Genomic DNA, 24844 nt, shown 5'->3' with positions numbered 1-24844 from the left:
ATCCTTCTAAATGAAGGGTCAGCAAATTTTCCTGTAAAGGAATAATCAGAAATATTTTAGGCTTTGTTGGCCTTATGTCATAACTACTCAGCTCCGCCACTCTATTACAAAAGCAGACTTAGACAATCTGTAAACAAATAATGGCTATTCTAGTAAAACTTTATTTACAAGAACAGGCAGTAGGCCTTAGTTTGCCAACTTGTGTTCTACATGATCTACAGGCTTTGAAGAAACTAAAAAAGGTAATTATATGTTCAAAAAATGAGGGGAAAGTGTTTTCCTTTTATATCTCCAATATTTACAAAATATGCACATGCTGTTCTCCCTAAGGTGAACATTAAAACAACAATAAATTAGCCATGTTTAATACCTGAAATTTTTTAAACTAAAAAGATCAACAATACTCAAATGTCAAATATAAGCCTTTGGTATAACTATTAGCCTGCTGCATCTTAACAATGGGAAGAAAAAGCAAAGAATATTGAGATCCATTTAGAAATCAGGATTTTAAATTACAAAAATATAAATACTTCTATTTTGAGAAAAACAAAAGCACAGAGGTAACATTTCAGAAAGCACACCTAAGAAAATACAAGATCACAGCCATGATAAAGATGTATGATTTACCATTCTTTTACTTGATAAATACTGTGCTAATAAAGCAGTAAACGTAGTTGGTTTTAAAGTAATGACTTTATTAATAAATATACATCCATATGATGATGTAGATACGAATCATGAACACTACTCCATTCCCATACACATAATTGCACACGAGTAGCTCAAGTTCATGGACATAAAAACATACACAGTATCTATTCAGACTTTTTACAGCAGAGGACAACGTGCTTATATCAGTTAATTGGTAATTATTTTCTCTGTAATTATATGTGGAAAAAGGAAACTGTGAAACTTAAAGAATCAAAGTGGTCTGATTACTATAAATCACACACTTGATTTACTATAGCATTAAATTTTCCCAAAATTAAATACAATGTATGTGAGAGCACAGATTTATCTATTTGGGGGGAGGAGGAGGGAAAAGCAAAGGAAAGATTTAGATACATCCTAGAGTTCAGAGCATATAGTTAAGCTATAATAAAAACAAAAATATAATAGCATCAAAATATTTTATGTCCAAGGAAAAAAATGTTTTGAACAACTGTTGTGAATGTTTATATTATAAAGGGACCATAAAATTTTACTGCATATAGAGACAATGACTGACAGAGCAGCAGTTATTGTCAACATCCCCTGAATTCTTCTTTTAAAGCTTCTTAGAATAGAAAGTTTTTTTTTTTTTTTTCTTTAGCTCATACACTGGTTTTTCTTATACTGGCTGGATCACCTTTAACCTAATAAATGGATCCAGATAACTGTTTTTTCCTCCTTAACTCAAAGAAACTCTATTACATCAAGAAACTATTACATGTAAATTCACACAAACATCAGTTTGGAATGAGTATTACTTTTATTACTTTAACAGAGATTTCCTTAAAAAGTAAATAAAAAATATCAAGAATATTTTAGTCTAAATGAACACTGATTTTAAAAATGTCCCCAAATATTAAAAACTAATCAGATGCTTATTTTCTTCCAATACATTGTGCCAGTATTTTTAAAATATCCAGTGCAAAACTCCAAAGATAGTATCAAAATCATCCCATACTAAAGATCAGTTATGCAAGGTTTATCTGTGAAAAAAATGAAAACTTCATCTGTATTAGCTGCTTATTTGTTAATATGATAATAAATAAGGCATGTTAAAATATTTTTCAAAGAAAAAAGGAAAGCAAACTTACTTGAATAGCAGATCATTTTCTGATCAACAGTTTTAATATAGAATAGTGAAACCTATTTTGTGAAGAGAGAATTATACAATATAAAATTAGCAATTTACCTTTCAAGAAACAATCACACAGTTGGAAGAAAAGGCCAGTTTTCCCCAACTGATTATATTAAAGTATAGGCAATTGTTTAACATGCTATTTCAGTGTTTATCATGACAAGACAGTGTTACAAAAGATGCACGATGTAGTCTTTATAGAGAAGTAAAAATATTGTGTATTTTAAGACTTCATTCATGTTATCACTCTATGTCCATTCTCTTCAGCATGGTACCAATAAACTGTTCACAAGGAGAAAAGGAAGTGTAATCAGGAGATGCTCACCACCATACAGCTCTAATACTCCAGGTAAACGGTTACCTGAACAGAAAAATCCAGCATTCTAAACAATGTTAACCATTCACAACTGTAGCCATTCGCCTCTTTTTTTCCTGGGACATAACTCCTGATATTAATAAACACTGTTATGAACAGAATTCCTTTAGTTGTTTTCACCATTTCATTAACATGTATACAAAATTCATTATACAATAATACACCTGCTTTATCTTCTGACACACAGCACAGCACCACTGAGAAGATGTGCTAGAGAATGGGGCAAAAGGCAGGGGAATCAACGAAGCAAAGGGCATAGAGAAAGGGAAGGGTATGTACAACAAATCAGGGATAAAAATAAACTGAAAGGGAAATGTCAAATGGACACAGTATAAAACAACATGTAACCAAATCCTTGATAGTGATATATAAGGAGAACATTTAAACAACTGTTTTCAGGAACTCAAAAGAGGATTTCTAAGCAGCCAACTGCTGAACATCATCTTGAGAAAGAGCTAAATGACAGATACATATCACAAAAGTGGATAGATGAACACAGGAATAAAGATGTAAGCATTTGTGTGTGTCAGAAGGTATACTGTTCTGAGTAAATTATTAAAAAGTTTTCTATTTTAAGCTTCTGTAAGGAGAAACTCTTGTAGCAATTTAGCTGCCAGAATGTTAGAACTGATTATATAGTCATCCACTATTGTTCTTTAGGGTTTGTGCAAAGCTAAAATTCATGAGGTCACTGTCTTAGATGCCAGTGCACACAAAGTCCCCACATACAATGCAACACCTCTTACTGTAAAGAGCAGCATAAGTCCAGCTCATTGTGTCAGGCATCACTGGAACACCTGAAGGCTTGCTGCTTTTTTCCTGATAAAAAAGGTATGAAACATGACATCCATTTGCAATCAGAGTTTGCATTAACTGAGAGCAAGCCCAAACAACACAAGATGTGCCCTTTTAAAGTTGTCATTATTTTAAAAGTTTTTGGGTCCTGCAAATCTACATTATAATCTCAAAGGCATTTAAAATCACAAATACATACATTGTAACTTTAAAGTTCATTGGATTTTTTTTCCAAATCTGAAGTTTATAATAGTTTATTTTATTTAGAACAAACTCAGAATAAATAAAATGTATATTAACAAAGAATGTTACTTTCAGCAAGGGGAGAGGAGAGATTTTCTTCTATCCCTACCATACACACCTACCCAGTATTTTTTTTCTTTTCTATCTTTTTCTAAAGCAAACATTGTTGGAAAAAATTTTCTTTTGGATGAAGTGGTCTTACCGAAACCACTGTTAGACTTAATTAAACTAACCAACATATTTTTACACGTTTCATGCATATATGGATTCCGACAGATTTCTTAATATTTGGGTTCTGACAGTCAGAAAACAGCATTTTGTTTTTACCAGTTTTAGACTCTACCTTCAATTTGTGTCCTTTGGTAGATAGAAACCTGAAACCACAGTAAGTGCTAATGCAATGGGACAATTTCTTGGTAAAAAAACAAAAAAAACAAAACAAAACAAAAAAAAAACAACTACAAAACATTTTGAATAAATGAACAACATTAATAAATGTTTTAAGTATAATGCTTTAAAACTAAATATAATGAAAGGCAAAATGTAGTGACTACGGCTACATGCACACCTTAAGAATGATTCTTTCTCTATTATATTAAATATGTTATTCTCAGAATGTATTATATTTCACCAGAAATGTAATGTGCAGTTTTTATTAAAAAGTTTAATTTTTCGGTAAATATGAATTGTTTGTAGTGTTTGGTATATATACTCTTAGGCAATTAAAAAATACACAACATATCACTGCTGGAAGGCAAACACTAAAGAATTCTTTTAGGAATAATGGTTAAATCAATTAATACCATGTAAATCAATAAAACAAAATAAATAAGTTTCTGCTGTTTAAACCTAGAACATTAAAGTAAGATTTTTAACATCTGAAGTCTGTGTAAATGCCAAAGCATACAAATATCTGTGTCCTGTCTCATGAAAAGAAATGTTACAAAAACTCACAGCCATTACCTCAAGTAATCCTGAATCATTAGTTTGCTTTGTTCCATCAGTTAAAAATACCTTAGATATTATTTTTAATATATTGTAGGCTTACTTCACGAATATGAAAAATTGTTTCAGTTGTTTAGCACATAAAACATCGATGCAGAATGGCCTAAAAGTAGTAATGACGTATGAGACACAACCATAACCATAACTCTAAAGGAAAAGCAAAAATGACAGTTAAGTATTACACTTGAACCTATATACAAACACAACGCCACTGCTCATGCCCTGAGGGCATCTGTGAGCAACTGGCAGTTTCTGAGCAAAAGCAGGAAAACAAATCAAATGGGAAAACAAATTGGGAAAGCCCAGGCTACAAAATCATGTATGTCAAAATAAAACCAAGAAGCTTTGGGATTATTCACAACCTTCCTTCTAAACCTGGCCCTCCTTTCCTCCTTCATTCACTCATTGGGTGGCTTGACTTCACTGCTAGTTTCCTCTACCCCATGAACTGCTCTGCCGTGCATCATAGGGTAAGGAAAAGCTGCTGTGCCACAGCCATAACCAAGATCGGCAAGACGGGATAGAGCTTTAATGCTACCTGGAGGTCTCCCTGGGCTGACTTTGTATCCTGCAGCTTTAGTTGTACCCAAAGGTCTGCCTGGACTTGTCTTAAATCCAGCTGCTTTGGTGGTTCCCAGGGGTCTGCCTGTGCTGGTACGGTATCCTGCGGATTTGGTGGTTCCTGAAGGTCGGCCACGTTTACCGGATCGGTTGAGATTTTTCTTTTTCTTTAGTTCATCTTTTATCTCTAGACTTCTGCCACTTGGAGTCTGCAAGTGTGTTTCATTTAATGGGTCTTGCCTCTGACAAGCCATTGGCTTGTGGCTGACTGTGTGGCTATATTTGTTTTGCTGGGAGGAATATATGTCAAACTGATCGGCAGCTCTCATGGCATCTTCACTGAGGCAGGAAGGCTTGCCAGGCCCACAGAAAGCCGGATTACTGCTGGCAACAGGATGCATCATTTTCTAGCAAAAACAAGACAAATATGCATAAATACACATATATAAATATATACCTGTATGACAGCATTCAGTGGTATTGAAAACAGTCTGTCTTCAAAGAGCTATGCAGGCTCCCTAAAATTAGGCTGACAGGCAGGACTCCAGACCACTTATAAACAAACACACATCAGCAGATTCAAAGATAAACTTGTTTTCCTCAACTTAATCAAGGGTATGGAGATATGTCATATAAGGTAACTGAACTCTAATACTCAACTCAAATATAATACATTAGTAGCCATATGTTTCTCTGGTTAGGAAATGGAAAAATGGCAAGCAAAGAATAAATGTGTTATATTTTATTGGCTTTTTGCTTCCAGATTATGAAACCCTAAAAGGATAACAACAAACACAAGAACTTTTATTAACATGATTCTTTTTCTCATTTGCCTAACATTTTTAGAATGTCTCTTATTGGCCTTTTATTTCTCACATATACACTTCTGATCTGGCTACAATTTCCACAAGATACTTCCTCATTATAATTTATTACTGATATATAATTCTGAGTGTGTGCTACACTTTACAAAACAAAGAAATGTGTCAAGCAAAGAAAAGAATCTCTCAAGGTACTGACTCCCTTTAAACTAATCTATCCTCCCACCCCCAAAAAACCAACCAACCAAAAAAACTAATCTATCCAAACAGGAGGCAGTACCAATATAAAAGGTGAATAAAGGTTTCCATTAGCTAAACTCAGTCAACATTTATACAACTGAGACTTATACTACAAAAATATGCGTAACAATCATAATAAAATACTTCCTATTTTGAAGGTATAGTTATCAAGACCAAAAGTTCAAAGTGTAAACACTGCTTTCTCTCTGATCATAAATATGCATGGATCTTCTTCCCTTACAAGAGCCCTGTGACTAATTAACAGTCTAATCTCTGTTTTGTCTTGAGGACATCCCTGTGATTTTTTTCTCTTTATAAAGGATAGATTATAACCACCATTGTAACAAACCAGCCCTTAACAGCCATATCATTTAGACACACAGAAAATGAGTTTATAGAGACTAAAGTTATTATATTTCAATAAGGTAAGAAAATAAATCTATGGGTTCCATTCAGATTTAGAAAAAGAATCACAGGTGTATAGTAAGGTCTAGCCCCAAGTTGTTAGATGTTAGCCTGTACCATACATGTAAAAGTGGACCAAAACTTCAGTTATGAAGGCAGAAAGAAATGGGAATCAAGTCACAGAAATGAATTCTGTTAAATCACAAAATATCTGCTGAAAATCAACAGATAACAGAGCTACTGGGCAGCTGGCTTAAAGCCTTAACTAGAAAGGAAGAGTATCTACAGTGACAAGCTAGTTGTTTATGACAGAAGCCTTACGGACTTGAGATCATAAATCAAGATTGAGTTAAACACAAATATAAGAAGAAACAATTCTTCACTCAATCCCAAGGATATAATCAAAAAGAGGTTATTAATTATCACCTCACCAGCTCAAATTCTAAGTTCAGGTCAGAAATAAAGGGAGATCATCAAGATGTGTTCCAAATGTAGTAATATTAGGTGAAAGTTAACAGTTTTTGAGCATTTTCTAGGTGGCAGGTGGTAAATTTGGCACTTGGCACATCATCTGATTTAATCCTCACCACAACTCTGAGGAACATACTATTATTAGTTCTATTTTACAGAAAATGAGAAATTTTTAGCTACTTGCCAAGGTCACACATTAGGAAATGGTAAAGTCAAACAGGAATTCAGATAATCTGACATGAGAACCAACAATTTCAGCATAATACACAACTATATCCAGCTATCTCAGTAACAGCACTATCATTTGGGTCATATAATTCTTGCGGGGGAGGAAGGTGTCCTGTGTATTTTAAGATACTTATTACAGCATCCCTGGTCTCTACCCACTAGATGTCAGTAACTATACCCTCTTCTTCCTAACAGTTTGACAATCCAAAGTTTCTCCATACCGTGCCAATATTCTCTGGGGGGGCAAAACCCACCCCCTACCATGAGCATCACCCAGCTATATTAAAATGAAAACAGAAGACCCATTTTAAAATATTCCTGTTTAAGTTCTTATTCACCTCTTTAGCTTATACCTCTGCAAAAATCCACAAAATCTTTCTGTTAAGAACAATTACAAAGTCAAACATTTGTTTTCCAAATTGAAAAAAAGCTAATGCTGGCAGATGTGAAGGGACTAACCGCATTCCTTTCCCCTTCAAGTTATAAACTAATTGAGAAATATAAACAGGAATTAGATAGGAATCGAAGCACTAGTTTACTGCCAATAAAGTTGGACTAGAGACCGCAGGCAAATACAAAGAGAAACACAGACCTCTCAGCAGAAGATTTTAAGAGAAAAAGTGACCCCCTTTTCAATTTTATTATCCAGAAATCACCCTGCTGGAAAGAAAGCCCTAGTAAAAAGAGGTAGAAAGGTATAAGTTCTCTTACACAAGTAGCACTGCCAGTAAAGGAAGAAAATGTTTTCTTTCCTACAGTCTATTTCAATGCTTTACAGTTCATACCTTTTAAGTTCCTAATCATTAATTTACCAAAACCTTTCCTCTGGATCTTACTTCCCTTAACTTTACCTTTTCTTAATGTATCAGAACAGTCGCTATATATTAACATTCAGGATATAGAGTCTCAGTTTACATTACATTAGGCTTTCAACGGCAAGATGCTACCATGTATCTTCTACTCAGATATCAATCAACATGGAAGCAAAATACAGTATTTAAAAAGTAGACCTGTAGGGGCTCCTGGGTGGCTCAGTCAGTTGAGCATCCGACTGTGGCTCAGGTCATGATCTCACGATCCGTGGGTTCCAGCCCAGAGTGAGGCTCTGTGCTGACAGCTCAGAGCCTGAAGCCTACTTCACATTTTGTGTCTTCCTCTCTCTCAGCCCCTCACACACTCCCACAGTCAGTCAGTCTCTCTCTCTCTCTCTGTCTCTCAAAGTAAACATTAGAAAAAAATTTTTTAAACAATGTGGTCGTCTGGATGGCTCAGTCCATGAAGCATCTGACTCTTGATTTAGGCTCGGGTTGTGATCTCACAGTTTGTGGGATCCAGCCCTACACCGGACTCCACACTGTCAGTGTGCCAGCCTGCTTGGGATTCTGTCTCTCTGCCCTGACCGTGCATGCACACTCTCTCTCAAAATTAGTAAATAAAGTTAAAAAAATAAAGCATCCTTCTACAATTCCTTTAATCTTCTTGGGGAATTTAGGCATTTGGTTTGTATTATGTTAATTTACTTCTGACACAGCTCACATTTATTGAGAGCCAACTCAATGCAAAACACTATTCTAAGTGCTAGGACACAAACAGGAGTGAAGCTGTTTATCCCAATGGAAAGACAATGAGACACTGACTTAAGGAACATTTTTTTTTCATGTTTATTTATTTTTAAGAGAGAGAGAGAGAGAGAGAGAGAGAGAGAGAGAGAGATGTGTGCGCACGAGCAGGGGAGGGGCAAAGAGAGAGGGAGACACAGAATCTGAAGCAGGCTCCAAGCTCTGAGCTGTCAGCACAGAGCTGGATAGGGGGCCCAAACTCACCAACCTCAGATACCATGACCTGAGCCAAAGTCGGACGCTTAACTAACTGAGCCACCGAGGCTCCCCTTAAAGAACATTTCTAAAGGCAAGTCTTCTATATGTTCTGTATTTGCCATTCCTGCTACTGTCAAGAAATCAGTACAGTATTCTGCTTACTCAATAACTGATTAGGAAGTTGGACAAGAAATTTACTAAGACAGTTACTGATGTAAATAGTTAAAAAGGAAAGAGTTAAAATCAATCCTTTCTACTTTTAATTTCAGCCTTTTAAGATGGGAATCAACAGCATTAGATCTTTGTGTGCATAATCATCTACACACATACACACAAAGAACATACATGTTTTTATGCAGTATTTACGTATACAGGCATTAATTAATCCTACACTTAATAATGTCTCCTACTTTAACTTCAGGACTTGTCACCATATTGTTCTTTCTTGTAAGGTTCTTCCCATGCTATTGTACAGAGTTCAATGGAAGTATGCAGGGCATATTTCTTAAAAGAGCCAGAATGAATACATTTCTAGAAAGTTCAATACAAAGTTTGGACTGAACGAAAGCCAAGAATAACAGAATGGAATGTGTAGACTATCAAAGGTTAACTGCCTTTTAAAATGGTTCACTGAATATATGGGAGTCAACTAAGAGCTTCTATATATTTTAACTGTACCTAAATTAGAATTTTTAAAGCACACACTAAAACTTGCTATCTTTAAGTTGTTTTATCATGTTTAAACCCGAAAGTCCTTGGTTGAGCAGTTCTTTATGAAAGAATTCCTTTCCCTTCTCTTGAATGTGGCAGTCATTACTGCCAACATAAAGAACTCTAACTATTTTTAGTAGCTTCACAAAGCTTTAGTGAAGCTTTCTAAACATGGAGAAAAATCTTCCTTTCAAGAAATCCACGTTCTGCTCTCTTCCAAAGATCAAACATCACATAATTCTCAGAGATCTCTTTCACGTCATTTGGGTTGTAACAATTATATAGAATCATATATGTGTTTATAATTATAAATTGAAGTCCATTTGTGACCCGCGTCACTCAGAATGTCTATTCAGCTAAAACCAAAACAAATGCCAAAGCCATGCATCCTGTCCCACCGCGGAAAGTTTTGTTACTAGGACAGATCATAAATAACAGCATTCTTTGTCTTCTTTCTACCCCTTAGTTGTGCCCCACGGAGCAGTTTCCCCGGTGTCAGAATCCTTATCTAACTTGGAAGTGTTTAGAAATGTATTAGTAGTTGTGCTCAAAAGCGATTATTAATGCATTAGCGAGAACAACTTTGCAAGACACATGTCCACACTAGAGAAAGAGTCCTGAATCCTCCAATAATCAAAATTCATAGCCCGCTCTCCGTGCACTTGGGAGTTCCGCAAGCTGAAGTCCACAGGCCACTGCATCTAGATATCTCCATCTCGAAGCCGGCCGACTTCAATTTAAAGGAGCTCAGGAAGGACCGCTAATTCCGACCTCTCAAAGAAAAGAAAAGGTGACCCCTCCCCCCTGCCGCAGGAGGCATTTCCCCCAATAATGGCTCCACGCCGAGGGACGAACAGACTACGTCCGGGGCCCCTCCTCTCGCTTCGGGCTAGGCCAGAGCCCCTCCTCAGACGTGGGTCGGAGACCTCTTCGCACCAGCTGGCGAGGCCCCTGTTCTGACCGCCTCCTTGCCGTCTACACGAGCTCCCGCCGCCCAGACTCTGCTCCGAGCCAGACTGACAAACCCCGCGCGCCCACCTACCTCAGTCGCTGGTAGCCCGGCCCCTCAACGCGCCCAGGGGTTGCCCATCAGCTGGGAACCTCACGCCCGCGCCGCTCCCTTCCTAGCCCGCCGCCTCTGCACTACGCGAAAAGCCCAAGTGAGAGGGGCAGGCAGCTAGGGCGGTGGCGGCGAAGTGGACGCTGGCTTCCAGCTCTCGCCGCAGCCACCACTCCGGATCCTGCCCCAAACGCAGGAGGAAGAGGCCGCCACAGCCCAGTACTGCGAAGGGAGGCGTGCGCGAGCTCGCAAGAATCGCGCACGCACACGCACACGCACACGCACACGCACACGCACACGCACACGCACACGCACACGCACACGCACACCGCGAGACCCAGTCTCCCGCCGACGACCAGCACGCAGGCTCGGGGAGGGTAGCCGGCAGAGCCAGGCTGCGCTTGCGCGCCGTGGGACCGAACAGGAGGCGGTGCTTAGGACCGCGCAGGTCTGGCTGTGGTTCAGGCCCAGAGCTGTAGATGACCTGGAGACCCACCGGAAGGGATGCAGCTTCCTTACAGGATTTTCATCGTGATTCCAAGTAGATGTTAGAACTACTACTTGACCCCATTTCTCAGATTAAAGGACTACTAAGTGATGGAGTCATGATTTGAACCCTGCTGCCTTGTTCCAAAAAGCGTGCCTTTAATTAATGGTGGCAAAAAGATGAATGCCTAATTGTGTTAGGTGCTGTCTAAAGCATGTTACAAGGGCTCAGCTTCTGCCCTTTAGCTGCTTATGGATGGGTAGAATGAGACCACCTAACAAAATGGGGAATATTCAAATAAGATGAGTTTGGGGCCTCAGACCTAGGGCCATGTGATCATGAAAAGCATTTTGTGGGACATCCTATACTTTTAAAAAAGTTTTTTACACTCAAGACCAGAATTGCCATATTCTTCATTCCACTATCACAGGAAGGGATGGGACAAGTAGTTTGCTTTCAAAATCCTCCCCCCCGTTTATGAAATTTCTGATAGATCAGTCCCCCCTATACAGGACAATTAGCAAAAGGGATTAATTTCCCCAGTTCTTCCTGCTGTGAATTCAGAAAGGAGAGGATCCAGAAACAAAGGCTAATAAGAAGACATTTTATTTAGTAGTGCAGAGACTAGAGGTGGTGCCTTTCCTTTTGGACTATGCAACGAAGACTCTTTGAGGAGGTAATTCTCTGCACGGAATTTTACCTTGAGCACAGTACTTGGCCAGGTGCTGTTGCCAGTAGGAAAATTTTCCTGGGTGAACACACAAACCAGGAGGAAAACCAAATATAATACATAAAACAGGCAAGCCCATTCATTTTCTAGCAGGCATAGTTATGTAACAAGATTCTAAATATTCTCATTACTTCTATAAAATACTAGAAAACAAAACTGATTATACAGGTATAATATCAGTATAACATACTGATTATATATTGCTCATATATAAAAAGGAAAATATGAAGGGTGCCTGGGTTGTTCAGTCAGTTAAACCTCTCCCACTCTTTTTTTTTTTTTTAATTTTTTAAAATGTTTACTTGTTTTTGAGAAAGAGCATGAGAGAGAGAAGTGGCCGAGAGAGAGAGGGAGACACAGAATCCAAAGCAGGCTCCAGGCTCTAAGCTGTCAGCACAGAGCCCGATGCAGGACTTGAACCACCAGCCGTGGGATCGTGACCTGAGCTGAAGTCAGAGGATTAACCGACTAAGCCACCCAGGCACCCCAAACCTCCCACTCTTGATTTCAGCTCAGGTCTTGATCTCACTGTCAGAGTTCAAGCTCCGTGTTGGGTTCTGCGCTCCGGATAAAGCCTACTTAAAAAAAAAAAAAAAAGTACACAGATTTGAGGACATATTAAGTAACTTTCCAGAAAACATTAGGCAAGTCTTCTCTACTCAAGTCCTCTTTTTTTACTTGAAGTGGAATTTCATAATGCATTGTAGCACTCCCATACTGTATCATGACCATTCCAGATCCCTAATTACATTTTTGTGTGGAATGGCATTTGTACATAAAACCACTTAAAAAACAAACTTTCAGGGGGTGCCTGGGTGGCTCAGTTGGTTAAGTGTCTGACCCTCGATTTCCCCTTGGGCACCGGTCCCAGAGTCACGGGATCAAGCTTCACACGGAGTGTGGTGTGGAGCCTGCTTAAGATTCTGTCTGCCCCTCTCCCTGGATCCTACTCTCTCTTTAAAAAACAAAGAAAACAATCAAATTCTCATACAAAAAAGGTCAGATGATTTGCAGACCCAAAGGACAGATAGCTGGAATAACAGATGAAGTCATTCCTGGGTATCAATGCCTTTCTGCTACTTGTGTCCTATAGTACCTTGGGCAAGTCACTGCTCTTCTCAGAAGTTGCCATTTATGTGAAATGAAAACAATGTCCTCCTTACAGGGATAAGGAATGAACGTAGCTAATGGGTAAAGATAAATGTGGATTTATGTTTTTGTTTTTTTAACTTTTTGTGTTTTTTAAGAGAGACAGCGAGCCAGGGAGAGAAACAGAGGGGGAGAGAGAATCTTAACCAGGCTCCACACTCAGCTTGGAGCAAGATGTGGGGCTCAATCCCACGACCCTGCAATCATATCCTAAGCTCAAATCAAGAGTCTGCCGTTTAACTGAGTGAGCCACTCAGGCACCCTGATAGATGTGGATTCAAATCCCAGGTCTGCCACTTATTAGCTGTATGACTCTGAACAAGCAACTAGTCAACTCAACATGTACTTACTGAATGCAAGGTCCTGGGGATATAGGACTAATATGGTCTCTGACCTCAGGGAGTTTGCATTCTGGTGAGGCAGACGAAAATACAAGCAGATAATCAAAATATGTTAACTGCTGATCTGTCATTTTGAGAATCATCTCAGAAATTATGAGGTGCCGCAGTACACACAGATAAAACATGGTCCTGAACGTAGAGGCTTTTTCAAGAGCAGAGCCATTTATCATCACTTCACGTTCAAGAAAATCATACCTTTAAATGTCACACTCTTTAACTTATCTCCCAACATTTCTTCTTCAAAGTATATACCCTTGAAATACAATTTGGATGCAACCCAACATTCTTCATTCCTTCATTCAGCCTGACGCAGGGTAGGCCACATCATATAAACAAACCACCAACTTATAAGATTTTCGAATGATAAATGGTAGCTGTACACATACATAAGGAAAGCCATAAAAGGAGTATTTCTTTAGAGCTGGGAACTAGCTGCCTCTAGAGACCACTGAACTGGGGCAACAAGGGTTCCTAAATACTTTCACTTAAACTGAAAGATACACATAGAAAAATGAATCTCACTTCATAGATTTTAGTTTATCAGTAGCCATGGACTGTCCTTGCTAGCTATATGGCTTACAGCAGTATTCAAAGTAATAGCAATATTGAAAGAGAGCATAAGAAAACCCACACTAATTCACCCATGTTAGACAATAGTACTAACATTTATTGGATGCTTACCATATGCCAGGCACTATCTTTGTATGTTTTAAATGTTCTATTTAGAGAGGAGTGCCTGGGTGGCTCAGTCAGTTAAGCGTCTATCTTCTGCTCAGGTCATGATCTCAGTTTGTGGGTTTGAGCCTGGCATCGGGCTCTCTCTTGACAGCTCAGAGCCTGGGTCCTGGAGCCTGCTTCAGATTCTATGCCTCCTCTCTCTCTGCCCCTCTCCCGCACGCATGTGCACACACACGCACGCACACACTTTCCCTCTCTCTCTAAAATAAACATTGCTTAAAAAATTTAAATGTTCTATTTCACCTCATGCTTACAACTCTAAGATAGGTATTTTCACATCCCATTTACATATGAAAAAGCAGACATTTTAAAACATTTAAGCAACCATGGCTAATGGCTGTTCAAGTACCCCCAATACAGTAAATTTATGTATAATTATGTCTATGTACAGTTGTACCAATATTGTAACCAGTATATTTAAACACAATATGTCATGAAACTTTTTTTTTAAGTTTATTATTTTTCATAGAGAGCCCTAGTGGAAGAGGGGCACAGAGAGAAGAAAAGGGAGAATCCCAAACAGGCTCCACATTGTTAGCACAGAGCCCGACATGGGGCTTGATCCCACAAGCCATGAGATCAAGACCCGAGCCAAAATCAAGAGTCAGATGCTCAAATGAATGAGCCACCCAGGCACCCCATGAAACAATATATTATAAAAGCTACTAACATTTTTTTAAGAAGAAACACAAATAGCTTTAGTATTTTCTTCCTGCTTTCCAAATACATGTCCCACTTTGGAGATCGGAGTGAAAATCCAAGAGCAAAACCAAGTGAAGATTTTCAGTAGTTTTCAAACTTGAATGTGTATCACAGAATCCTACCACCCCAGACACACTTAAATAGCAGCACTCGACCCCTAAATATTTAGAACTTGTGCTCTTTTTGAAGCTCCCAGGCATTCACTCACCTGCTCTTTCATTGAGCTTTCCAAACTGGAGACTTGGGCCCTGGGCTGGCTTAGGTGATAGGGAAGACTCATTTTGCAAAAGTCTACGATACAGTTCTGGGAGTCTCAGCTCACAGAAGACTCTCTCAGGCAAAGGCAAGGAGAGAAAATGCTGCCTTCAAGTATTCTGGACTTGCTGGACCCCCATAGCTGAGAGCCTGCTAGGAATTCAGAAATAAAGGCCATGGACACTTTAATATGCAAGGCTGCTAAAAAGTGCCTGGAGTTGACAAGCTGCTAAAAACCCATCTATTATTAAGTGCCAAGTTAAAATGATATGCTTTTTCTGTGGACAAAGAGCCATTTTTCCATAGTGAATCTTCACATAGTCTTTTTTCCATAATAGGCAAAATTGAAAAGAGTCTAATATTCAAAACATGGACTATCAGTTATCCACATATTAAAAATGTTTAGGAACTTCCTCCTTCTGAAACTCTAGCTTTTACAGTAGTCCTCATAATATCTCAGAGGGTAACTGAGCTCCAGTTCCCTAAAGGGGTTAAAACTTTTATTATTTTTTCTTTCAAATTCACCCCCCTCCCCCACCAAGGTTAATGCAAAATTAGAATTTCTTTTATTTAAAGGATACAGCTTCAAAATCATGAAGTCCTATAACCTGAAGCCATATTTGGAAGAGAATAAGGTCAAGAAAAATAATCAAAAGTAAATTCCTCAGGGCGCCTGGCTGGCTCAGTCAGTGGAGCATGCAACTCTTGATCTAAGAACTGTGAGTTCAAGCTCCGCATTGGGTGTAGATTACTTAAAAATCAAATCTTTAAAAAAAAAAAAAAAAAGGAAATTCCTTGCCAGTCATGTGATTTGATAGTATGCACTTACCTATACATCCAGCTAAGCCAGAAAGTACTTTAAAAGTGAGACCACTGATATTGTAGGGATTTTGCAAGAAAAAGTTTGTTTACAATTTTTCTTCACATTTCTACCTGAATTCCTGCCTGAGGAAATTTAAGTTGATATGGGGCAAGACAGGGAGGAGGGGAAGACCTTCAAATACCTGCAATTGGTAACACTAGAAAATCTTTACCTAGTGAGGGAACTGTACCATCTTTAGCTCTGGAGAGCTCACCTAAGAACAGAACATATGGAAAATATTAAGATGATGATTATACTCCCAAGCTAAACGTCCAACTCCAGTGAGATTTTATTAAGGTTTTCTGATGATTTCATCACCTAAACTGAATAAAAAGCTAAGACATCCCCTCTACTCCTCCACATATATTCACTCTCTTTCTCTTTATATTTACACATTTATCTCTTTTTTTAAGGCTTTTTTTTTTAATTTTATATTTGAGAGAGAAACAGGGTACAATGCAAATAGGGGAGGGGCAAAGAGACGGAGAAAGAATCTGAAGCAGGCTCCAGGCTCCGAGCTGTCAGCACAGAGCCTGATGCGGAGCTTGAACTCATGAGCAGTGAGATAAGGACCAGAGCCAAAGTCTGACGAGCGCTTAACTGACTGACCCACCCAGGTGCCCCAACACACCCATCTTTTTTAAAGCTTAACTTCAGCTTTTCAATGCCAGAAGCAGAAGGCATGAGAAAATGCCAGTAGATTCCAATTCTGACATAAAACTATGTACCAAACTGTGAAGAAATGGGAGCTCCAGATTCAAATCTAAGAGGAAGCATAAGATCTCAAGGATCACACTGGGCTAAGCTACTTACAATTCTTGCCTGCTACGAGAGCTTATTAGCATACAGGAGCACCTGGGTGGCTCACCTGAGCATCCCAACTTCAGCTCAGGTCATGATCTCAGGGTTTCTGAGTTTGAGCCCCACACTGGACTCGCTGCAGTCAGCCTGTCAGTGCAGAGCCCACTTTGGATCCTCTGTCCACCACCACCCCCCACCCCCCGGCCCCTGCCCCTCCCACAGCTGCATTCTCTCAAAAGTAAACAAACATTATAAAAAACCTTATTAGCATCCACCATCTATAAAATGCTAAAAACAGTAATAATTTTACAAAACGAAGTGTAGCTTTTTACCCTAGAATTCAATTACCATTTTCCCCCTAGCTCCTAACTTAAGCATTATTTTCTCTGTCACTAAAGGACCTTAGCTGATGGTTTTATAAAGGAAAGGAGGGCACACAGGGAAAAGAGTTCACACTCAGCTAAGTTACAACTCTGGAGGCTTGGTTTTCTAGCTTGTGATTCTTCAGGCGCTGATATACTATTTAGAAGCAGATCCCATAGCTGGCTTTATGGGATTTATATGTCCCAGGTACTCAAAAGCTGGTTCTGCTCAAACAGAAACCTCCTCACATGTAGGGGTTGCCTGCCTCAAAAGAAGGATTGCAGTCTCCGGCACACTGTGACTGCCAGCTGAACACCATTTGTACACCAACAAGGCTGGTAAGACAGGCTATATCGAACAATAAGCTTTCTAAACAGACTTGGAGACAACTTAACCATCATTGTTTCATTCCATACTTCCATTTGGTAAAAGCGAGTGTCACTGTGGCAAAATGCCAACTGCGACATGAACTATCATTTCACCTATACCCTATGTGTCTTATGCCAAATACAAACACAATCTAAGAGTAAGTGACTTCTTCAGAAAGGTATTTTTGGATAGAACTGTGTATTTTGGGTAGTGAGTTGCTAGGTACAGAGAGTATAATACTTCTCTCACATGCCTACCAATGTAAACAAAATTAGAAAAACAGCATAAAACATCTCAGCAGAGATAATTTTAGGAAAGTGCAAGTTGAATTAACTTTATTTTATAAGGAATTTAGAAAACATGAGCAAATATTGATATTGCAGTTAAAAAAACAAATTAGTCTATACATCATTCAAATTTTAAAAATCAAAGAGTCAGTGTGACACTAAAACTGTAATAACAGAGAAATGGATTTCACTTCAGGACAATATACTATCAGTGGTTTGTTACAACTAGATATACAAACATAAAGGTAGTAATGCTACAACAATGTAAAACTCTGAATCTCAAAGTGATCCAGCAGCCTGAAGGGAGCACCAATTGTCACCAATGTGAGAATGCCACATATTCTATCAAAAGAAACACACTATCACTAGGTAATCAAAATAAGCAAATAAATAAACTGAGGGGAAAAAAGGAGCCCAAGATGCCTGCATTTTAGAGTAAATGGTTTATTTGATTCTCTTGTTACATGTGTTTTGTCTGTTTTTTTCTTCTAAGAAAGAAAGGTAGATATGCAAGGGACCCAAGAATATTTCCCAGTTATATCTATGTTAATTTTTCAGTAAGAAAAAACTTTATATTGAAGAAATAATGATTGATACTTCTTCTCATTTTAACCAGTTAACATACTATTAAAAATGATTTGTTTTAGTATGCTTTGATTTTTTTTTTTCTTTTTTAAAAACTCTAAGAATATTCAGAAACTTCGCTGTCTCTTCGTTTAAGAAATATAGCTATCTATTTAATTCCTGGAATTTTTTTTTTTTTCAAGAAGTGACAATAATACAAAGTTCTAATATACCAGGAGTCTTGAAAAGAATATTGTGTGATCCAATTATAACAATTTAAATTAGAATGTTCAGGAAATATATGAGGGGTCAAAAATATAATTTATGACTTCTTGTGAACTATTTTTCACTGAGAGATGCTTAAATCTAAGTCTATAACACAGGTACCATCATGCTTGAAAATTTTTAAGGAAGAAAATTCACAACCTTTTCAACAACCTTGAAGAAAATGTGGATTAAAATTAGTAGCATGTTTATATGTACAAATGTATAAACAAACACTTTCGGGGGGAAAAGGAAACAATATTTATAGGCTACAAATCACTTCCTTTTAAGGAAGATTAAAAAAGAGTTAGTAGCTAGTCATAGAACTAGAAGCTGTGAGGAGAACTTAAAAGTGATAAATACTAAAACTCTTTGCAGTGTAAAGAAATGCAAAAAACTCTTATACTACAAATCTTTAATTTTACAAAACTGAAAAGCAGTCCAACTATTGCATTTATGATAATAAAAACTGAAACAAAAACTCTGAAACATTTTGTAAAAATTCTATTATAACATTCTTAAATCCAGTTCATACTGTTCCAATGAATCAAGTAAGATTTAAGCTCGGGGGCGGGGGGGGAGGGACACAAAATATCAGAGAATTTTACCTTTTCTGAGGAGATCACAATTTCATTTCAAAAGGATATGGTGAGTAGGCCCCTAGTGACTTGTGTACTTTATTACCGGTGATAGAAAGTCCAAATATTTCCATTTTTTTAAACTTCTGGAATTTTATCCAGACTTTTAAAATATTGGTATTTAAACTTTACATTAAAGGGCATCATACTCTGAAAACAGGCCTGCTTTAAATATAGTTTGATAATTCTGGTGGTACTTACTGAAAGAAGATTTCTTTAGCAAATACTGGTTTCATGTATTTAAAAAAATCAGCAAGACAGAATTTTAAAAATCTTAATTTACAATACATTGTAAACTGCAGACAACTGCCACATGTATCACAGACCAGCACAGGTAAAAAGTTTTTTCGAAATATTTTATAAGACTTTGTATCTTCCTTTATTTGTTGGTTGGTATGAATTTTGCTACAAAAGAAAACAAAATATACAGGGTCAGAAAGAGCAAAGGATAAAAAAAAGAAAAAGAAACAGGTCAAAAAAATTTCCTTCACAAACTTACAAAATTATCAGATATTTAGAACAGAAATTATTAATATTCTTATACTGAGGAAGAAAATAACTCTTCAATAACTAATCATTTGTCTGTGTTCACTGCTCTTTGACAACTGTTTTGAACCAACTTAATGGTGGTGGCATCAAGGTTCTTTTTCTATCACTCCTTGGTGAAATAGTCTTAAAAGCATTTGATTTAAAGGTTGTTTTCCTTCTTTCCTCTTGTTTTATGTATCTTCTACTCTTTAAACTTTTTATTCCCCTAAAGAAAGTTCTGTAAGGGGAATTTTAGAAAAGCTCTCAAAAACACATTCAAAGAAAAAGGATAAAGTTTCCGGTCAAAGGGCCCTTGCCCAATGTACACGTTATAGGGAGTTTATAAGCTTCAACTGGCACTACAACACAGGGATGTGTTTGCCTCTTTTGGGAAGGTGGTCCATAAAAGGATGCCTTTTACAAGGCATAACTACTTTGGAAAATTATTTAGCAACACTTAAAGCTAAACTACACAACACTATAATCAGCAATTCTACTCCAAGTTATATACCCAAGAGAAAAGCATACTACTATGTACAAAAGAGACATGAAAGAATGTTCACAGAAGTTATCCCTAACAACAAACAAGTAAATAACCTCAAAGTCCAATATATAAATTATGGGTATATTCACAAATTAAATACCACATAGCCATGAAAGGGAATGAATTACTGCTACATGCAACAACATGGATTTCCTCAAAGTAATGATGAGTGGAAAGAAATTGGATACAAAAATGTACACAGCAGTTGATCCCACTTATATAGAGTTCAAATATAGGCGCAACTAATCTATCATGGTGAAAGTCAGAATACTGTTATGTTTGGGGGAGAGGGATAGTGACAGGAGGAGTATGCAGGGGGCTTCTGGAATGTTGGCATTGTACTGTGTTTCTTGATCTGGATAGTGATCGTATCAATATGCTTCCTTTGTGAAAATTCATCAAACTTTATGTTTATAATTTGTGTGCTTTTTTTTCTGTATTCATATAATAGTTCAATAAAATGTTTATTTGAACAAGTCCTTGAGGTTTTCACTCACCAGCCGGATCAGTTCTTCTTTTATAAGTCTGGTGATTTCTGCCTTTGCTTTCTGCACAGCCAGTTCATTGGCACCTGGTAGTAAGTGGAAAACATTATTCATGTTACTAGAATTACACTAGATGTTTATCCATGTCATGGAGATCCAGTAGGAAATACTGTAAGTGACTTTCAGAAACATTGTACTGCTTGCCAAGATAGTCTTTCAATACCTGGGGGAAGGTCATCCAATTTATACAATGGCTGCTTATTATTCAGATCACTTTTAGAGTTTCAAATGTAACCACTGGGATCACATTGCAAGTAGTGTTAAGAGTTCTTGCTATAATTAAAAAGAGCAGAGAAGGGGCGCCTGGTGACTCAGTCGGTTAAGCCTCCGACTTCGGCTCAGGTCATGATCTCATGGTTTACAGGTTTGAGCCCCATGTCAGGCTCTGTGCTGACAGCTCAGAGCCTGGAGCTGGCTTCGGATTCTGTGTCTCCCTCTTTCTCTGCCCCTCCCTCCTCACGCTCTGTCTCTCCTTCAAAAATAAATAAATACCAAAAAAAATTTTTTTAATAATACATAAATAAAAATAAAAAGGGCAAAGAAAAGATGATTAGCAGTTTGTCCAAAAGAGACAAACTTTTTTTTTTTTTTTTTTTTTTAAAGTCAGAGGTGCCTGGGTGGCTCAGTCTGTTGAGCGTCCAACTTCAGCTCAGGTCATGATCTCGCAGTTCATGAGTTCAAGCCCCGTGCTGGGCTCTGTGCTGACAGCTCAGAGCCTGGAGCCTGCTTCAGATTCTGTGTTTCCCTCTCTCTACCCCTTCCCCGCTCATGCTCTGTCTCTGTCTCTCAAAAATGAATAAACATTAAAAAAAAAAATGTTTGTTTTTTTTTTAAAGTCAGAGAAACAAAATCTCCATGGTTTATTTATTTAACAAACACTTAATGGGCACTTATTATATTCCTTGGCGGAGGACTGGCCACATTGAAGGAGAAGTGATGACATGGATTATTTTGCAAAGGGAATCACATGGGCAATGATATAGATTAAGAAAGGCATGCTTAATTACTGAAGAGTAAGAAGTACAGTACAATTGGAAAAGAGTGTAAAAGAACACAGCAACATAGCCAAGAGGATGAGGCAATCTGGAGACACTCATTCATATAGTTACTTCAAGAAATATTAAGCAACTGCCACGTATGATATAGCGTGAGAGATACATTATATAAAGAACTCATTCATGCTCTTCATGAACTTGTAGACTATTAGAAAAACAAACTTGTAGAGACAGTACAACAGAACAAGAAGGTCAGAAATACTCTCATCAGAATGACTTCTAAATATCACTCCTTACAAAAACCTTTCCCTCACTTCTCTAAGCAGAGTTAAGTGGTTAAGAGTTGAGGAGCAAATAAAGTACGAAATAGTAAACAAGATACTGAATTCAAGGAAAAACAGGTATTATCAGCAGTGACTGGATGAAATTCAATTTTGAGGATTGCTGTAGGTGAGGTGCTCATGTGACATCTTATTGCAAGTGTCAATAAGGCCAGTGGAAATATGGATGAGAAGTAAAGGAGAGACAGAGACGAGAGAGCCATCAAAGGTAGTATTAAGGGATCTGCAGCCAAGGGACAATGCCAGGGAACAAGTAAATCTAGATAGGTAGCACAGTGCACAACGATAAAAATGAAAGAGCTGGGCCAGGGGCACCTTGGTGGCTCAGTGGGTTAAGCATCTGACTTAGGCTCAGGTCATGATCTCACGGTTTGTGAGTTCAAGCCCCACGTCGGACTCCATGCTGACAGTTTGGAGCCTGGAGCCTGTTTTGGATTCTGTGTCTCCCCCTCTCTCTGTCCCTTCCCTGCTAGCACTCCCTTTCTCAAAAATAAACATTAAAAACATTTTTAATAAAAAAAAAAAGAGCTAGACCAAAGAAATAGACGAGAAATTAAGAACTAGGAGTGAAATATTAAAGAATACAAGGAGAACTAGGGTTGCAATGTAGAGGACTATATGTTTATCATTCTATGTAAGAAAAACAGTTTTCTGGGGCGCCTGGATGCTATAGGTTAAGCGTCCAACCCTTGATATGGGCTCAGGTTGTGATCTCATGGTGGAGGGATCAAGCCCCACATCGGGCTCTGCATTGGGCTCCAGGGCGAATGTGGAATCTGCTTGGGATTCTCTCTTCCTCTGTGCCCCTTGCCTGCTCACATGTGTGCACGCACGCACTCTTTCAAAATCAACATTAAAAAAGAAAAAAGAAAACCAAATGAGGAAACAGTTCCCTTATTAGATGGCAATGATCTTTTTTTTTTTTAAATGTTTATTTATTTTGCGGAGAGAGGTTGGCGGGGGGGGGGGGGGGGCAGAAAGAGAGAGGGAGACAGAACATCTGAAGCAGGCTTTATGCTGAAAGCAGAGAGCCCAATGTGGGCTCAAACTCATGAACCGTGAGATCATGACCTCAGTCGAGCTCAGATGGCTAACCAACTGAGCCACCCAGGTGTTCCATGAAGGACCTTTTTGACCCCAGAGAGAGCACAGGGAGGAGGTCAGGCGGCTGAGGAAGAAAAGGAAGGGGAGGAAGAGAGGAGAAGAAAGAAGAAGAGGAGAAGCAAGAAGAAACAGGTTAACAACACGAAGGAAAGAGCCAGGAGTATGGCTGTGAAGTCACAGCAACATATCTCATCTAAATCCTACACCTTCACCAGCCAGCAACCACAATTTTTTTTTTTGTTTTGTTTTTGAGAGACAGAGAGAGTGTGACCAGGGGAAGGGCAGAGAAAGAGGGACAATCTCAGGCAGGCTCTGCTGTTAGCGCAGAGCCCGATGTGGGGCTTCAAACCACAAACGGTGAGATCATGACCTGAGCCGAAGTTAAGAGTTGGAAACTTAACTAACTGAGCCACCCAGGTGTCCCAGCAACCACACATTTTAAAGCTGTGGGTGCTTGAAAAGAAGAGAGGTGGATGAAAGTGAACAAAAGGGTAGAATCAAGAGTGAAGCCAGACTGAAAATTACAATAAAATGAAATTCAGGAGGAATGTATGCTACTTGACATGGTTAGTGTGAAGCTTGTTGATAGTCTATGCTGTTTTAAAAAGAAGGAAATGACACTATCACCTAAATCCAAGAAGAGTAATTTCCCTCCTTTTGTTAGAGCCTGACCATTTTGACCAGTTTAAAGTTTTGACTTACAAAGCTTCTTTAGGTAATAGGTTACACATGTTTATAAGCTGCCATGGAAAAGAGGCATTTCCTTTCATTGGTCCTAAAACAACTCTGGCTGCTTTTAAGGGATTCTCCACTAGTAAAAAGAGAGGGTCACAAAACAGGCTATAAATTATACAGGATGGCTAGGCACATAAGTCCTTCCTGTTCTCCGTCCCACTGCCTAGTGGGAGGCCTGGAACTGCTGAGCCACACAGAGCCCCCAAGGAGCCAGGCAGTATGGTCCCTCCAATTACAGAACTAGAAACAGATGACACTAGGCTCCTTCCAACACCTGTTTTCATCCTATTAGAGTTCAGTTGATTTGGCTGGAGTTTCAAAAACTAGCTCTTAACACCACTATGGCTCTAGAATCCTAAAGATTCATTTTTGATAAGATTATCTTTTTTACAGAGAAAAAGAAGCTAGGTTAGATAATAAAAATTAGATGTTACTTCCTAAGTATAAGATGACAGTGGGGGGAAATGCCTAGAACCATTCTAGGTGGATGGAAAAGTCAAGAAGAAGCTGTGGGCTTCTCACTTCACTTGGCAGTAGAGAAGGTATGTTCTGATCAAGTTACATGTGAAATGAATCTTGATATATAAATTATGCTAAACAAACATAATTACCTTTTAATTAAAAAAAATTACATAGAGGATCCTTTTTCAAAACAGTCCTATGTCTGATTTACCTCTTTATAAGGCAGGCATTTAAAAGTATTGATTTTGCTTTAAATGACACCCATGATATTCAAGCTTAGAATAAAAGGCTAATTCCATGTATACCAAAAATTTTATCATCAGATTCCACTGGAGGACACTGTGTCTCCATCCCGTATGGCCTAATTAATACTGTGGTAGGAGACCCGTCCAGTTCCAAGT

The 24844-nt window shown here is 38.3% G+C and overlaps 2 protein-coding genes across 2 annotated transcripts in view; both read right to left on the bottom strand.

The window, feature by feature from the left end:
* Positions 1-674: 674 nt before the first annotated feature.
* CA1H5orf24 (chromosome A1 C5orf24 homolog) lies at positions 675-5230 on the bottom strand. Its single transcript, XM_053221187.1, has 2 exons — positions 4804-5230; positions 675-3041 (listed from the first exon to the last, which is right to left on the bottom strand). Exons 1-2 carry the CDS (start codon positions 5228-5230, stop codon positions 3001-3003), a joined length of 468 nt encoding a protein of 155 aa, XP_053077162.1. The 3' UTR covers positions 675-3000.
* DDX46 (DEAD-box helicase 46) overlaps positions 4803-24844 on the bottom strand; it is an 82963-nt gene continuing 62921 nt past the window's right edge. The window contains exons 22-24 of the mRNA XM_027076659.2: positions 20759-20832; positions 10562-19594; positions 4803-5233 (exon numbers count right to left, since the gene is read on the bottom strand). Of these exons, the coding sequence (XP_026932460.1) occupies positions 19547-19594; positions 20759-20832 (122 nt within the window). The 3' untranslated portion in view covers positions 4803-5233; positions 10562-19546. The remainder of the gene's footprint in view (positions 5234-10561; positions 19595-20758; positions 20833-24844) is intronic.

This window comes from Acinonyx jubatus, chromosome A1 (genome assembly GCF_027475565.1).
Source record: "Acinonyx jubatus isolate Ajub_Pintada_27869175 chromosome A1, VMU_Ajub_asm_v1.0, whole genome shotgun sequence".
NCBI lineage: Eukaryota > Metazoa > Chordata > Mammalia > Carnivora > Felidae > Acinonyx > Acinonyx jubatus.
This window is presented reverse-complemented; position numbering and strand designations above follow the sequence as displayed.